The sequence below is a fragment of the Apiospora kogelbergensis genome, assembly GCF_038363985.1.
Source record: "Apiospora kogelbergensis strain CBS 113332 chromosome Unknown utg000002l_segment0_segment0, whole genome shotgun sequence".
Taxonomy (NCBI): Eukaryota; Fungi; Ascomycota; class Sordariomycetes; order Amphisphaeriales; family Apiosporaceae; genus Apiospora; species Apiospora kogelbergensis.
Window position 1 is genome coordinate 2656666 of NW_027117419.1, and position 15255 is coordinate 2671920.

A 15255-nucleotide genomic window follows, 5' to 3' on the forward strand; every position below is an offset into this window, starting at 1 on the left:
AGAACAACGCGATTGCTTCCGATGAGGGATCAGTGCATATTCATTATTCAAGATGCACATGTAGCGTCTCCTACCTTGCTTCTAAGGCCTTCTAGTCTACAGGCCAGGCCTCATGGAAACGATATATCGCACCCACAGTATGGTCTATACTTGAGGTGCTGCTCGTTGCCCACCATATCAACCACGTTTGAAATATTTTGATCATGTACAGCAGCAGACCGAGCAGCAAATCTTCCGTGGCGCAATTGGCTAGCGCGTCTGACTGTTACTTGCCCCTGAATTCAGGGGCATCTGCGATCAGGAGGTTGACAGTTCAAGCCTGTCCGGGAGAGACGACGCTTTCCTTTTTGGACATTCCTTATGAACCAAGGGACTATTAAGATGTCTTGAACGACGTGCCACCCCTCAGGATTAATCATTTTTACTATGTAGCCTTACGACTCGTCGCCGTTCGCCGCAAACTGTCTTGGCAAAGCCTGTGGAGAACGAAATCGACGATAGTTTCCCTCCCAAGCTATGTATGTAGTCCTAAGATAGCAGAGTCGCAGACAGCACAGACAAACCAAATCAAATGCTGCAGATCGACCCCTGTTTGAGCAACTTTTGGCGGCAGATGCAAGCTTCACAGGGAAGCGCCGGTGGAGCGACGCCAAGGTTATCCCGCCTTCCCGCATAATGCGTGGGGTAGCCAGGCCGGTAGTATTCTCGGGGAAACCACCCACGCCACTGCTGTGGTCCGACCTTACGGCAGCGACCTCCCCAAGCAGTCGCTTTCCTTGGAAAACTGTAAAACATTGAGAAATCGTCGAGCCCAAAGAACTACCCAAAATACATTACTTGGCAAGACGCCCTAGCCGGAGTGATTCTTCCTCAACGGGGTCGCCACAAGTCATTATGTCTGCAGCAAGCCAGCAGGTGTCCTCGTTTTCGACACCCAAGTGGTGGAAAGAGGCTGTGGTTTACCAGATTTACCCATCGTCTTTTCAGTCTCACCCAGGAGCCACTTCGGGATGGGGAAGCATCAAGGGCATCATTTCTAGACTTGACTACCTCAAGTCTCTGGGAGTCAATGTCGTGTGGTCGTCCCCAATCTTCAAATCACCCCAGGCCGATATGGGATATGACATTGCCGATTACAAGGACATCGACCACCGCTATGGCACCCTGGAAGATGTGGACAGCCTGGTTGTTGAGCTGAAGAAGCGCGACATGAAGCTGATGATGGATCTCGTCGTGAACCACACCAGCAACGAACATTCCTGGTTTCTGGAGAGCCGCAGCAGCAAAGACAACCCCAAGCGGGACTGGTACATTTGGCGGAAACCAAAGAGCATTGGTGCTGATGGCAAGCCCGAGCCGCCAAACAACTGGGCCATGATCTTAGGTGAGGGCAACTCGGCCTGGACCTACGACGAGAAGACGGGCGAGTACTATCTGAGCCTCTTCACCGCCGAGCAGCCCGACCTGAACTGGGAGAACCCAGATGTTCGCGCGGCTGTCTGGGACGTTATGCACTTCTGGATGAAGCGTGGCGCCGCCGGTTTCCGCATGGACGTCATCAACCTCATCTCCAAGGTGCCGGGCTACCCCGACGCCGACGTTGTGCTCAGCGCGGGACATAAATACCAACCGGCCTTCAAGCACTTCGTCAACGGCCCCAGGCTCCACGAGTACCTCCAGGAGATGCATCGCGAAGTCCTGAGCAAGTACGACACTATTACCGTGGGCGAGATGCCGGGCGTCAGTGACCCTAAGGAGATCCTGCGCACCGTTGGCGCCAACGCTGGGGAGCTGCGCATGATATTCATCTTCGACCTCGTGGACATTGACAAGCCGCACGTGCGCATGTCACTGAAGCCATGGGACGTGAAGGACATGAAGGCCATCGTCACCAAGTGGCAGCGCGTCATGAGCGAGCAGGACGGCTGGAACTCGGTCTTCATCGAAAACCACGACAACCCGCGGTCCATCTCGCGTTACGCCGATGACAGCGACCGGTACCGCCACATATCGGCGCGGCTGCTAGCACTGATGCAGACCACACTGAGCGGCACACTGTTCGTATACCAAGGCGAAGAGATCGGCATGCGCAACATCGACGCCGAGCGCTGGCCCATCGAGGAGTACAAGGACTGTGAGACCATCAACTACTGGCGGAAGTGTCAGGAGATCTACGCCGGCGACGACGAGATGCTGCGCCACTGCCGCGCCGTCGTAGACATGAAGGCGCGCGACCACGCGCGCACGCCGATGCACTGGAACGCGCAGGCGAACGCCGGCTTTTGCGATGCCGGCGTGAAGCCCTGGATGCGCATCATGGACGATTACGAAGCCGTCAATGCCGAGGCCCAGATGACCGCCGGCGACGGGGACAACCTTTCGCCCTGGCAGTTCTGGCAGCAGGGCCTGCAAGACCGCCGGGATCACGCCGACGCTTTCGTGTACGGCGGCTTCCAGGATTTGAGCCCGGAGCACCCTAATGTGTACGCGTACGTCAAGACGGGCAGCAAGACGGGGGAGAAGTGGCTGGTTGTCCTCAACTTCTCCGGCCGCGAGGTCGAGTGGCACATGCCGGCCGACCACAAGATCGACTATTGGATGCGCAGCAGCTACACCAAGGGTCAGATCAATAAGCCCAAGACGGACTTGGTTCCTCTACGACCATGGGAGGGCGTTTTGGGCAAGTGTGTTCAAGAATAGAGTCGCTTTGTTGTAACAGCTGGGGATGCTTATGGATTGGTAAAGGAGAAAGGTCATGGGTAGATTGAGAATAGACACTTCTAGATCAAATCAAAGTGAAGATAACTGCAAGTTTTCTAATGCGGGGCAGTCGTTGTCGCCAGTCCCATTCTTCGAGGCCAATGTGACAACCCACTGCAATTTTCCGGGAGAATGAAATAGGTGATTTCTGGTATTGAACTACTCCCGACGCCCGCCTGTATATGCCACGGAAATCAAACTCGACCCCATATGCAATTTTGGGAGACCACCATGTAACCGGTTCCATGCCGAGGCTAAATAGCAAAACCGAAAGATCCATCGAAAACATCAATATCCTCCGCTGACATGCCGCCGCCCCTCATGGCTTTCAGAACATCTATGTCGGGCACCTTCTTCGGCTTGTAGTAGCTGAGCAGGTTGTCCATGTCTTCGTCGGTCAGGTCGCTCATCTCGTTCCAGCTGTAGCGGTCACTGACGCGGATCATCCAGCGCATGCGGTTGGGCCCGTCCTCGATGTCGGGCGAGAGCTCGCGCAGCTTGGCGCGGAGCAGGCCGACGCGCTCGATGGCGTCGCCAACGCCCACGGGCAGGGCCTGGCCGATGAACTTGCGGATGCTGGCGGCGAGCCGGGGCCCCCTTGCCGTTGGTCGAGACCATGATCTGCAAGGGCCCGTCGCGGTGCACGCTGCCAAAGTAGAAGTCGCACTCGGGCGGCACGTCGGCGATGTTGGCGGGGATGCGCGCTGCCTTGCACAGCTTCCAGATCTGCGTCGACGCGGCCGGGTCGTCGACGGCCGTCAGCACCATGGCCGGCGGGCCCAGCGGCGATGCGGACGTGTCGGGCGACGGGAGGTTCTCGAGATCGGACGGCTCGAACTTGCGGTCGATGTGCGTCACCTGCTTGTGCGCGACGCGGTGGCGCACCTCCGGGTTCAGGCCCTCGGCGGGGCAGACGACGGTCACGAGGGCGTCGGCGTTCAGAAGATTGAGGATGCGGCCGGCGGCTACCTAAGCTTGGTGACAATGGGTGATCTCTGGTCAGTATGGCATGGCAATGCGCATGTCTGGCAATTGACAGACGGACAGAAACTGGGGCAAAAAAATCCAAACCGAAATCTAGACTCACCTCGCCGCCGCCGACGACGAGAACGGGCTTGTTCTTGATCTGCCATGCGAGAATCAAGCTGCCGCCGCCTTGCACCTCCGGGAATTTCTCCTTGGACTCAGCCATGGTTGCCACCACTGGAAAATAGGCACCGATGTCGGCAGTCCTCTGGACAACGGTGAATAGCCTGGGATCGAACAGGCTGTGCAATATGTGAAGATTGGTATGGCAGAAGCTCCTGGAGTAACGTGAGTTTCTTCAAGCCATATCCATATCCACTGGTGATGCTGCGACGCAGATACGATGACGGCACCATGGTAATCGCGGAGCTCCCAAAATTTTGGAGGCACGCGAGGATCCCTGTCGAAATCATCAAGCGTGTGGCAGCATTGAAGGACCCCGCATCGACGTCCCGTATGTACATACTGCACCCAAACCTTCGGTGCAATATGTACATATGTGAGCATGTATAGCAAAGCGATTTATCGCAGGGTAAGAGCTCCAGAGCTCCATCCTTTTAGAAGTTGCATCCATCCATCAATATACATACACAACTGCTGCGGACATACATGTCTTCGATGATGCCTTCGAGACCTGTTTCAGTTTCAGTTCACATGTTGCTTAATTTCGATAGGGCAGATTGGAGCGGACAGACGAGCGGGCCCTGCTAACCATGGGCTGTATTAATTAGCACTTGGGCCTAACCAGGTAGCTAAGGGGAGGCCCCGCCTTCTATCTCTTGGTGCTACAAGTACATACAGCCAGCTGTACCGCGCTTGGCTGCTTGGGTTGTTGGCTGGTCTGCGGGCCTAAGGCCTGTAGGGGGGCGCTACGTTGGTGTTGGTTGGTCGGCAGCCTTATGTACTCCGTCCCCGTTCCCCGATCTGCCTATCGTGACAACCAGCCGCACCCCAGACCACTCACTGGCTTCCTCCAACCTTAACTGCTTCTCAACCTGCCTGTTTCTCTCATTAACATACCCATTCTCGATTACCGACAGAGCGTGCGAGCTGGGAAGCAACATCATGGCATCCTTGGCGTCTCCCACAGCCAGGTTCAAATTCTAGGAGACTTTCGCAACCGACGTCATGGCCAGCCGTAAGCTCGGCGGGGGTCGCGTCCTGGGCAATGGAAAGGGACTGCTCCCGCCGCCGACAGCAGCCGCCGTTTCGCCGTCCGTACAACGATCCACCAGTTACTATGCACCATCCGACAGCACCGCGTCGATGGGCTCCATCGGCGACTCGCTAGCATCGCCTGCTTCCGGGTCGCCGGGGTCCTCCAGTCCGTTGCCCGACTTCCCCCAAGACCTCACATCCCGAGTCAGCCTGGGGGCCCAGCGCCGGCGCCTCTGCTGGCAGCAAGCTGGTCTGTCCCATTTGTGAAGAGGAGATGGTACGTGCAGTTGCTCCGACCCGAAGAATTACAACGCGTGTATAGAGCCATGGATCCTACAGGCGTGCAGAAGCTGAAATTAAGACGTTGTAGTTGACGCTCCTCCAACTCAACCGCCATATCGATGACAACCACCAAGAACTGCCCGACTTCCAGCAAGACGAAGTAAAGACCTGGTTTGACAAACAAGTCGACAAAGCCAAGCGGTTCCAGCCGTTATCTATCATCAACCAGAAGCTGCGCGGCCTCGAGGTGTTCGAGTCCAATGAGAGTGTACCGCCACCCGTATATGCAATGCCCCCTGGGCCCAAGGCACCTGCTGTCTTACCGGAGGTGCCCTTCGACCCGGACGATATAATCACAAAGTCACATTGGCAACGACCGACCATGAACGATCCTTGTACAGAACCATCATGCGACAAGCGCCTGGGTGCAGTCAACGGCAGCATAAACTGTAGGAAATGTGGCAGACTGTTCTGCGAAGACCATACCATGTACCAAATGAAGCTATCGAGATCGGCTACACATGAACCAAATAGGGGCTTTTGGTATAGGGTCTGCGAGACCTGCTACAAGTCGAGAGAAGGCTACAACGATCACGGTGGGCTCACACGAGACCAGACGGAGGCATTCGCCACAATACGAAAAAAGAGAGTAGAGAGACACACGTTAGAGATCTCCAGGCTAGAGAAAAGGTTGACGAAACTCACACAATTACTCGCAAATCCACCCGTGGATATCACAGCAGCAAGCAATAGTGGTAGCAGTCTGCTAGCGCCAGTAGCGTCATTCTCCGGACAGAAGATGCAGAGAAAAGCCATCGAACAGTCCGTTGTGACGTGGGAAGATGATGCAAAAGTCCCCAAGTGTCCCTTTTGCCAGCAGGAATTCGGATCATGGACCTTTAGGAGACACCACTGCAGGATCTGTGGCCGAGTGGTTTGCGCGGATCCGCAGACAGCATGCTCCTCGGATGTGGGACTGAACATTGCTAACACGTCGGTGCCTCCCTCGGAAAAGCCTGACGAAAACTCGATCAGTATAGATATACGGATGTGCCGCGAGTGCAAGTTCACCATTTTCGCAAATCGCGATTTTGTCGAGAGCATTGTGCACAAGCCGCCAGACCAACGGGCCTACGAGACTTTACGCCAATTCGAGCGGGGCATTCAGCTACTGATGCCGAGCTTCCAGAGGGCTTTAGTGCCTCTTCAGGACGGGCAGGACTCGCCTAGTCATGCTCAGATCAAGGAGGCATCGAAACTGCGCAAGAGGCTAATTGACAGCTTTACCAAATATGACATTGCGGCAAAACGGATTCGAGATTTAAAGACGGAGAGCCCTACACAGCAGCGGTTGCAGAAGGCCATTTACCAAGGCGCCAGCTCATTTCTGCATATGCACATGCTCCCGTTGAAGAACCTGCCCCGCATGCTAAAGCAGTCGTCTTCCTCGTCCGGATCCCGAAAGTTCCTTCAGCCGAACGGACATACAGCCAGTCCACTGCGCAACAATCACGCGGACGGCTATCTCGAAACAGCGAGTCAGACGAGCGAGACGAGCACCGTCATCTCGACACTTGAGACGGAAGAGAAGGATCTCCGCGAACGTCTCATTGTGCTCGAGGAACAGAGATACATGGTTAAGAAAATGATCGCCTCGTCGCAAGGGGCACGACGTTTCGAGGAAGTTAGCGCGCTGACTAGGAACGTGGATGAGCTCGAACATGAGATCGAGGCGATTAAATCGAAGGTCAGCGGCGTAGAGGAGAGATGGCAGGGACTGTATTCCAATGGAGGGCCGGGGATGGCCTAGCTGCCCCCGACAGCATAGTGGTGTTTGTATGTACACGTAAGAAGGATGGATGCCTACCGAGAGCTACATGCGTCTGGGTGACCCTCAAGCCCTGTGGACTCATGCGACGGGACACTAGTAGGCGCGTTTATTCAAGTCGATCATTTCATGCATTGCCTGGCGTTGGCCTGCAGTTCGCGTACCGGGCTGTTCTTGTTTTTGGTGGGAGTCCAGGAAGTAACGTGTCATTATTGTACAGTACATAGCCTCAATCCCTCTTGGTCAGGCCAGACGGTCCATTTTCCGGATTTTAGGCTCAACATCATACATGGTTCAAAAAGACGGGTGACGGTTCGTGTAATGGATGGATATCTGGCTCGGCCGATACGTGGGTGAGCGGCCCACTAAATGCTCAACTCATAACCTCCACATGAATCTGGAGGTGAGCTGTCAAGGCGACCCGTGATGGCGTCCGGGATGTGCTCGGGCCTTGGTTGCTATGTCAGCCATCACTTTCTGGCGAAGCTGCATCGAATTTGACTCAGTGTGGTCAAATCCCGAAGTGGCCGGGCCCTTGGCTACGTGTCTGCGTACTCTACAAGCCGGGTCTCTCGGCCGGGAAGAACCGTCTGCTGCGGGCCCCGGTTATGACATCCGAGGTTCTGATCCGGGGAAGCAACAGTTGGCATGGAGTCTTTCTCGCCTTGTCACACTCGTATAGTGATTTGCATGTTTCGGCATCGTGACGTTGCGCTGTTGCACTGCTGTTAGGGGTTGCTTCTTGTTAAGGACATGTGTGTATGTGTGTACACACCGAATTGGCGATGGCAAAAACAGGCCATATCTGACAACTGCCTGGACGTTAATGGGCCTTGTGTCTAGACAGGCTCAACCGAAACGGGACGGGGTGTATTTGAGTCAGGGACGCTAAACATAGCTCAGCATGCGTGAAGATACAGTATGCATGCGATATCTTGGTCTTGGCATGCTATCTATTCCATCGAGGTGTTGGCTTGGCCCGCCAATCATTGAGAATGCTAAACGATAGTACGGCGCAATCCCTGGACTGTTGCGAAAGCTCGTTTAATTCAGGGGAGGGATTTAACCATAACGTACATACATGTACTACCACAGTACGCCCCATGTCCAGAAATGCCCGTCCCCGCGCCCACCTTTCTTGGCCCTATGCTTAATGGACTGTCGCACTAGAGACAAGATGGCAAAGCGGAGTGGGGCTGAAACCTTCTAGTTCGCGGGATGTGCAACGACATTATTTCATGACAACAGAAGGAGGAGGAGCGATGGTCAAGTCCAAATCAACTCCCATTTCAGCTCTTCTTCATCCTATCTCCCCCTTCCGGACATCTTGTAAATTCCCCTGCAAACCTGGTGTCGCCGAGCTGCATCTACGCCTACGTCCGCGCCGTCTGGTATGAGGCTCCAGATCACACCCTCTACCTCGAGCATCGAAACATGACTGCTACTGCAATGGTGCCTATGCCAGCTTCGGAGTTCGCCAGCCGCCCGTGTTGGACCTGCCGCCAGAGGCGCGTCGTTTGTGACACGCGCCTGCCGCACTGCGTCAAATGTGCCAAATCGGGCCGCGAATGCTTGGGCTATGGCGAGAAGAAACCCGTGATATGGGTTACTGGTATGGCATCGCGCGGCAAGATGGCGGGCCGCACCACCTTCGCGCCCTCGGCCGGCTCCGCCGCGCCGCCCAGCATAAGCAGCATGATGATAAAGAAGCCCACAATAGAACCAATAAATGAGCCGGATGATATGAGACATCTAGAATACTGTGAGTTGTCTCCCCGTGTGTCGCTCGCTCTTCCGCCCGCCCGTCCCTCGAAGAAGAAAAATAAAAGGACTAAACCTTAATTTCCTGCTCCCCAGTCTTGCATCGGTGTTGCAGTGAATGCGTTATATACGATAGCGAAAACCCCTTCAAGCGCTTCGTCACGTTGATTCCGCAGAACGAAGCTCTGCGTCATGTCATCATCGCTCTCTCGGCCAGTCATCGTCGCAATTCCAACGTCGGTGCTCTCACGCTGCCGACCAAAAAGCGTGAGATTATGATGGATGGCCTTGTCCATGAGCAAAAGGCCATCAAGGGGCTTCGCGAGGCTATCGCAAATAACGACCAACATGAAGCCATCGTGGCCCTAGTCCTTTTGTTCATCTGGAACGATGCGCTGCAACAAGAGGGGAGGCAATCGTGGCGTCACCATCTCCGTGCCATGCGCGCCTTGATAAATTCGAGGCGGAACACACCGGGGTGGAACTCCTTCTTTGGTAGCTATTTCGAGGAGACATATGCGATGTGAGTGCAGCCTCCTAGCCTAGGGAGGGCAATTGCGTCATTGATTACTAACCCTCTGTTTCAGCCTCTCCATATTTGGTTCAACGCTGAGCAAGCAGTACCGGTCAGATGTATGTGACGTGTTCAACGAGTCGGAGTTGCCTGCGGTCCTGCAAAGAGCCGAAGGCTCCAGTTGGACGGGGTGTCCTGCCGAGCTCTTGCAAGTCCTCTGCGATGTCAATCGAGGCGTCGAGAGCGAAAGTCTGAGGCTCATCGCCCAGTTCTCCTGCTCTGAATGGGCGGCAAGGCACCACGAGACCGCATCTGTCGCCATGCGAACACATCTTGCCGAAGCCTACCGAGGCGCCATATCTGTCTACGCTTTACGCGTGCTTGGCCGCGAAGTGGTGCGCGAGGACATCACAGCCGTCGTCGGCCGAGGTATCTTGCACTTGCGACAGATCCCTGCCGAGGACACCCACTTCAAAGGCATTCTCTGGCCAGCTTTCGTCTTGGGGGCAGAGGCAACGGACCTCGTGCATCGCGCAGTTATTCTAGAAATCTTCCAAAACCTGTTCGGGCTCCTCCAGACTTGGGCTGTAAATCAAGCCACCATCATTCTGCAAGAGATATGGGCCAATGCAGACCAGCCTTCTACAATACCACAGTCTTGGCTGCAGCATGTACGCGACAAAGGTGTGGAGTTGTTCCTTGTTTGATAATCAGAACATTTCAATCTCAAAATTGGTCTATTAAAAAGATTAGGACTGCACATTACTCTCGTTACCTCTTTTAATTTCACTGAAGCCACCTCGGATCAAAAGGAGGCTATCGCTTGCTGTCTTCGTCGCTTGTTTGTTGTTGTGCCGTTCGTTCTTCTACGGTCAGATCACTGCCCGCCTTGCCTATCCTGATAAACACCAACACGATCAAGGCGGCGACCCCTCCTAGACCGACCCCGAGGAACAGTGATGTCTTGAAGCTTTCTCGGAGCCCAAAGTCCGCCCGGCTGGCGGTGGCCAGATCGGCCCAGCCCAGGAAGAAGCTCATGCCGACAAAGAGGAGGCCGTTGATGCAACCGCCAGCCAGGCCTTGCTGCGTCTTGGCCACATTAGTGGTGATGAAGATGTTACTCACGTTGTACATGATGTCGATGCCGATAGTGGCGCAGATCATGGCGGGGAAGATCCACGCCCAGTAGTTGGGGTTTTCAGGAGCCAAAGCCAGCAGCAGATTGCAGATGATGAAACCGGCACATGACAGGATAAGCAGGGCTGTTCCGGGCAGCAAGTGCAGCGTGAACCCACCAAGCAAAGCAATGGCTAGACCGCCGCCGGCTAGTGGCGCAAACCAAAGCGCAGTCAAGAGCGGGTCAATGTGAAGGACATTTTCGATACTATGGGATTGTCAGTCATTGAAGTTTGGGACAAAACAGGATAGCATCTGGGGGGGGACTCACTAGAAGCTGGCATAGAAGAGGTAGATGCCGAATGAGCCATAGGCCAAGAAGAGAGCCGCAAACAGGGGGCCGATGTCTTTGGTTTTGAAAATGTCGAGCGGGAGGATGGGGTCCTTGGCGACGCGCGCTTCGACATATACGAAGGCGCCGAGCAGCAACAGGCCCAGCACGAAGGGCACAATGATGCCCGGAGACTGCCAGCCCGATTTGGAGCTCTCGGTGACGGCATAGACGGTGAGGATAAGGGCGCTCACGCTGGTGCCGCATCCCCACCAGTCCATGGTAAGGTGTTCCCGGCCGGCCGGGGCCTCGTCCTCGGGCACGCAGAACCAGGAGATGACGGACAGAACCGCCATGGCGATGGAGGCGATCCAGAAGAACCAGCCCCAGTAGAGGAAGCGGGCGCTGATGCCGGCCAGCAGGATGCCGATGAAGAAGCCAAAGGGTGCGCAGCCGCCGTACAAGCTGAAGACGGTGTTCTTGCGCGGGCCGGGCCGGTACATGTTGCCCATCAGGTTGATACCAGCCGGCAAAAAGGCCGAGGCGCCCAGGCCCTGGAGTGCCCGGATCACGACGAGCATGACGTAGTTGGCGCTGAAGCCGCCCACGAGCGCCCAAAAGAACAGCCATACCAGGCCGCCCATGTAGACGACGCGCCCGCCATACAAATCGGCCAGCCGGCCAACGGGCAGCAGGAAGGCGCCCGCGACCAGGCTGAAGACGTTGGATGGCCAGGTCCAAGCCCCCGCCGAGGGCGCCGTGGACGAGAAGCGCTCTTGGTTCTGTAGGGTGGGCAGGAGGACATTGAAACCGCTGATGAGGAATTCCTGTTGCCTTCCGTCAGCAACGGAGGAAAGAGGTAGAAGCGGGAAAAGACCAGACCCATATTACAGGTGTTCCAGGATACCACGCCCGAGAAGGAAGAGGGGAAGAGGCTGGGAAAAGGCAACGTACGGCGAGTAAGTTAGAGCCGAAGATGGAAATGAGGAAGCCAATCTCCTGCAGGCCGCTCTTGAAGCAGGCGGGGCGCTGCTTCCCGAGCTTCTCGAGATCATCGGACGGCTCTATGCTGGTGGTATCGGTCGTTGGGGCGGCAGAACGCTCGACGTCCTTGTCCTCGCCCTGGGCCGGCGGCGCAGGCGGAGGCGCAGCGGACATGACTTATAATCTTTCAGACGGAAACAGGGGATACCGGTAGGTGGCAATCAGCTTGCGAGCTCTCAGTGCGTGCGTTCGTTATGCGTATGCAGTGTGTGCGTTTGTGTGTATGCGCGTGGCTATTTTGGTTGCGAGCCGCCGTGGTATGTGCTGATCTCAACTGCTGTTTATAGTTATTTGTCAGTCACGAACAGTTGGGACAGGTCAAAAAAGCCAAGCGTATTATGTCGGGCTACATATGGGGATGGATCCAGACGGGGCATCTAGATATAGCAGGTTCGTCGTGTCCCCCCTCCTACTTTACTTCTGCACTCTATTTGCCTAACTGAGATGTTAGCTCACAAGACCCTGATGGACCGGGTTGTTTCTTGTTTGGCTATGTGTCAAGTCTTTGTGCTGCCCCAGCCGAGAGGCCGGCACGGGTGTTGATAAGCTTTTTATTTTTCCTTCTATCTGAGCTTGTAGGGGACTATTGTCAAGGTGAGGGCCAATGGGATGGGGAACGGGGCATGTCGAAACGAAATCGGGAAAATGGGGACGGGTTGTCGTCGTACACGATGCCCCAGGGTGTTGCCGGAATAGGCAGCCAAGCTGCAGAAGAAGCTGCAGAACCCGCAGAAGCAGCCAAGGGCCGTGGGGCTGGGCCTGGCCCTTTAGTTGAAGGGGCTTCTACAAGTCCAGCTAGACCGGGTGGGACGAACGCCGTTCAATCCCATTCAATCCCATTCAATCCCATTCAATCCCATTCAATCCCATTGCCATCCACCAGGGAGCCACCAGAGAGCCACCCGTTGCTACTTGGTTCGGTTTCATCCTCGTTACATAGACCAGGGAGGAGGAAATGTTTGCTAATAGTGCATGTTTCTTGCGACGGACGATGGCTGACGAATGCGCGTTGTCGACGACTGCCTTGTTTGGGGGGGTTCCAATTGTAAATCACAGCTACCTCTCTCTAGCTCTACATATTAGTATGTAAACCACCAACGATGGTGGGGGGTTCCATAGTATTTATGGTTTTAGAGTTTGTCTGGTGCCGCAGCTCGCCAGCTTCGCCAGCTTCTCTTCCTATCTTCTCTTGCACACTCGCGGCACCGCCTGCCACTGGCAAGCCACAGCGAGAGCCGGCCCGTCGCCTGCTTCGTCTCATATCGTCTCGTCTTCTCTTCCGCCCATCAGGATCAGGAGCAAGCTTGGCATGACAGATCGGTGTGCCTCGACAATGACCCCCCCTTGTCTCGCTGGGCTTGTCGCATGATCATGATGGCGATGTGATACCGCGCATTAATTCCAACCTCGAGAGACAGGTCAGTTGCAGCCCACCAAGAGGACGACGCAACGGCCCCAAACGAAACGCTGCTTGCCCATTGACCATGACTGAGGGACCCGCTCTCGGCGCCTACAGAATTAAGCTGCAGATCTCCGTTGCAAGATCCCTTCCGCCACGATAACCTACTTTCTGAACTGCTATTCCTATACATCCCGTCCTTCTGGCGTCTGTGGCGGATATATAACTTCCCGGTCCAATATCCTCCTGCTACAAGAGGATGGCATAGATCGACGACACTCTCCAGCGTTGTTTTTCTTTCTTCTTCTTCTCGTTCTTGTCTCGCGGTTCATTGACTGACCGCGACTCTATTTATTCTCTTTTCCGTTATTTCGTTTCTGGGAAACCCCGTCCCATTCATTCCTGACGCTACCGGCTGGCTAGTAATGAGTGTTGATTCTCCTTTTAAACTATTTTCTTGTCAATTTTCCATTCTTTCGGTGTCCTCTACCTTATCGAGGCAGGTTCTATTCCAAATTTGTTTCTTGTTTTTATTGGGTGGTTTGTCGTGCCAAGGTCACTGAGGAACGAGAGAGCTATCGCAGACGAACTAAGGGGGAAAACAAACGTCGAGGGACAAACAGCAAGTGAGGCAGGCCTATAATCAGACTATCGTCAAGCGAACGACCAGCATCAATACAGGACAAGCATAGAGCGTGATGAACGCCTCCCAGGCACACCGGGCATCCTATCGCGCCTCGTTCTATGCCCCTCCACCCCAGCGCCAGATCTCGAGGGCCGGCAGGGCCAAAAACCCACCCAGGCCCGCAGACGGTCTATCGCGAAAACCATCAGTCGCTACTTCCACCCGGTCGGAGCCCGTGGAGATCGTAGATTGGGAGGGCTACAAGGCACAGAAGGATGAGCTCGAGACGGTGCACGAGGTGACCGAGGTTCCGTCGCTCGGCGATGACCCGCCCGACTTTCTGGACCAGGCCTTCCGCATGTTCAGTGTGTACCCGGTCCGGGATCTTAACTGGGTAAATGCCGTCGTCTTCGTCGTCGGCTCCGTAATCTTCACCATCGGTGCCGTCTTCCAGCTCCTACCGGCCGTTGACCCGACTACCCCCCTTTTCCCCAACCAGCTCGAGTTCGCCGTGCCGTTTTGCACCTTGCTCGGTGCCGCCATGTTCCTCACCGCGGGCATTCTCTCGCTTATTGCCTCTTTCAACACCGACCGGGGCGAGTTCAAGATCCATATCCGAGACCCGAAATACTACGAGCGCAAGTACAAGGACATGGGCCTGGACCATGGCGTCCGCGACGAGAATGGGGATATCGAGAAATTGAGCGGCAGCAAGCTGGAGAGGATCGGGACCAACTCGAGCGTCAGTTCGACCAACTCGTGGAACATCGGCGAGAAGATATATCGCCCTGCCCTTATCGGCGACCCCAATTGGGTTTGGTGGCCGCCCTCCGGGACCTTCTCGCGCACCTTCCGCACGCTGCCTTTCCAGCTTGGCCTGATGCAGCTCCTGGGTGGTATGATCCTCTCCATCAGCGTGGCGCCCGGCTTTCCCGGCGTCCTGTCCATGGACGACCCCCTCGCCCCTGTCATCTTTGTCTTCACACCGCTTTGCGCCGGCAGTTCGTTCTTCGTTATCGCCAACGCCGTCTTGCTGATCACGTGTCAGGATCACTGGTACAAGCCCGCGTTGACCTCGGCCCCCTGGCAGGGCGCCTTCTGGAGTCTCCTCGGGGCTATTGGTTTCTTCGGCACGGGCCTCTTCTTGTTCCTCGCCAACCCCGTGGACAGCTCCTGGTCCAACTTCCTGGGCAGCGTGGCATTCTTGATCGGTGCCATCGTTCAGTGGTACGATCTCATGGCCTTCCATCCGGATGATTGGGCTGCGTAATCACGAAAAACATCATGCTTCCCTCTTCTCCAAAGACAGGATTTTGTCGGACGACTATATATCGGCACTGGGTGTCTAGACTGACTTTCTAGTACAATATTTGGCATTGCGTTTCTTCAATCATTTGTCCTCATATAATAT

The 15255-nt window shown here is 55.4% G+C and overlaps 6 protein-coding genes across 6 annotated transcripts; 4 read left to right on the top strand and 2 right to left on the bottom strand.

The window, feature by feature from the left end:
* Positions 1 to 894: 894 nt before the first annotated feature.
* Positions 895 to 2700, top strand: PG998_003730 (uncharacterized protein; the record flags this gene model as incomplete). Its single annotated transcript, XM_066870548.1, has 1 exon — positions 895 to 2700. One exon carries the CDS (start codon positions 895 to 897, stop codon positions 2698 to 2700), a length of 1806 nt encoding a protein of 601 aa, XP_066734298.1.
* A 314-nt stretch (positions 2701 to 3014) lies between these two features.
* Positions 3015 to 3952, bottom strand: PG998_003731 (siroheme synthase Met8; the record flags this gene model as incomplete). Its single annotated transcript, XM_066870549.1, has 3 exons — positions 3015 to 3326; positions 3376 to 3729; positions 3848 to 3952. 3 exons carry the CDS (start codon positions 3950 to 3952, stop codon positions 3015 to 3017), a joined length of 771 nt encoding a protein of 256 aa, XP_066734299.1.
* Positions 3953 to 4914: 962 nt separating this feature from the next.
* PG998_003732 (FYVE zinc finger) lies at positions 4915 to 7036 on the top strand (the record flags this gene model as incomplete). The annotated part of the gene is made up of 2 exons (XM_066870550.1): positions 4915 to 5148; positions 5315 to 7036. The coding sequence occupies 2 exons, from the start codon at positions 4915 to 4917 to the stop codon at positions 7034 to 7036; spliced, it is 1956 nt and encodes a 651-aa protein (XP_066734300.1).
* Positions 7037 to 8503: 1467 nt separating this feature from the next.
* PG998_003733 (uncharacterized protein) lies at positions 8504 to 10036 on the top strand (the record flags this gene model as incomplete). The annotated part of the gene is made up of 3 exons (XM_066870551.1): positions 8504 to 8816; positions 8912 to 9338; positions 9403 to 10036. The coding sequence occupies 3 exons, from the start codon at positions 8504 to 8506 to the stop codon at positions 10034 to 10036; spliced, it is 1374 nt and encodes a 457-aa protein (XP_066734301.1).
* A 109-nt stretch (positions 10037 to 10145) lies between these two features.
* PG998_003734 (major facilitator superfamily transporter) lies at positions 10146 to 11934 on the bottom strand (the record flags this gene model as incomplete). The annotated part of the gene is made up of 3 exons (XM_066870552.1): positions 10146 to 10713; positions 10777 to 11603; positions 11731 to 11934. 3 exons carry the CDS (start codon positions 11932 to 11934, stop codon positions 10146 to 10148), a joined length of 1599 nt encoding a protein of 532 aa, XP_066734302.1.
* A 1983-nt stretch (positions 11935 to 13917) lies between these two features.
* PG998_003735 (uncharacterized protein) lies at positions 13918 to 15114 on the top strand (the record flags this gene model as incomplete). Its single annotated transcript, XM_066870553.1, has 1 exon — positions 13918 to 15114. The coding sequence occupies one exon, from the start codon at positions 13918 to 13920 to the stop codon at positions 15112 to 15114; it is 1197 nt and encodes a 398-aa protein (XP_066734303.1).
* Positions 15115 to 15255: the final 141 nt, after the last annotated feature.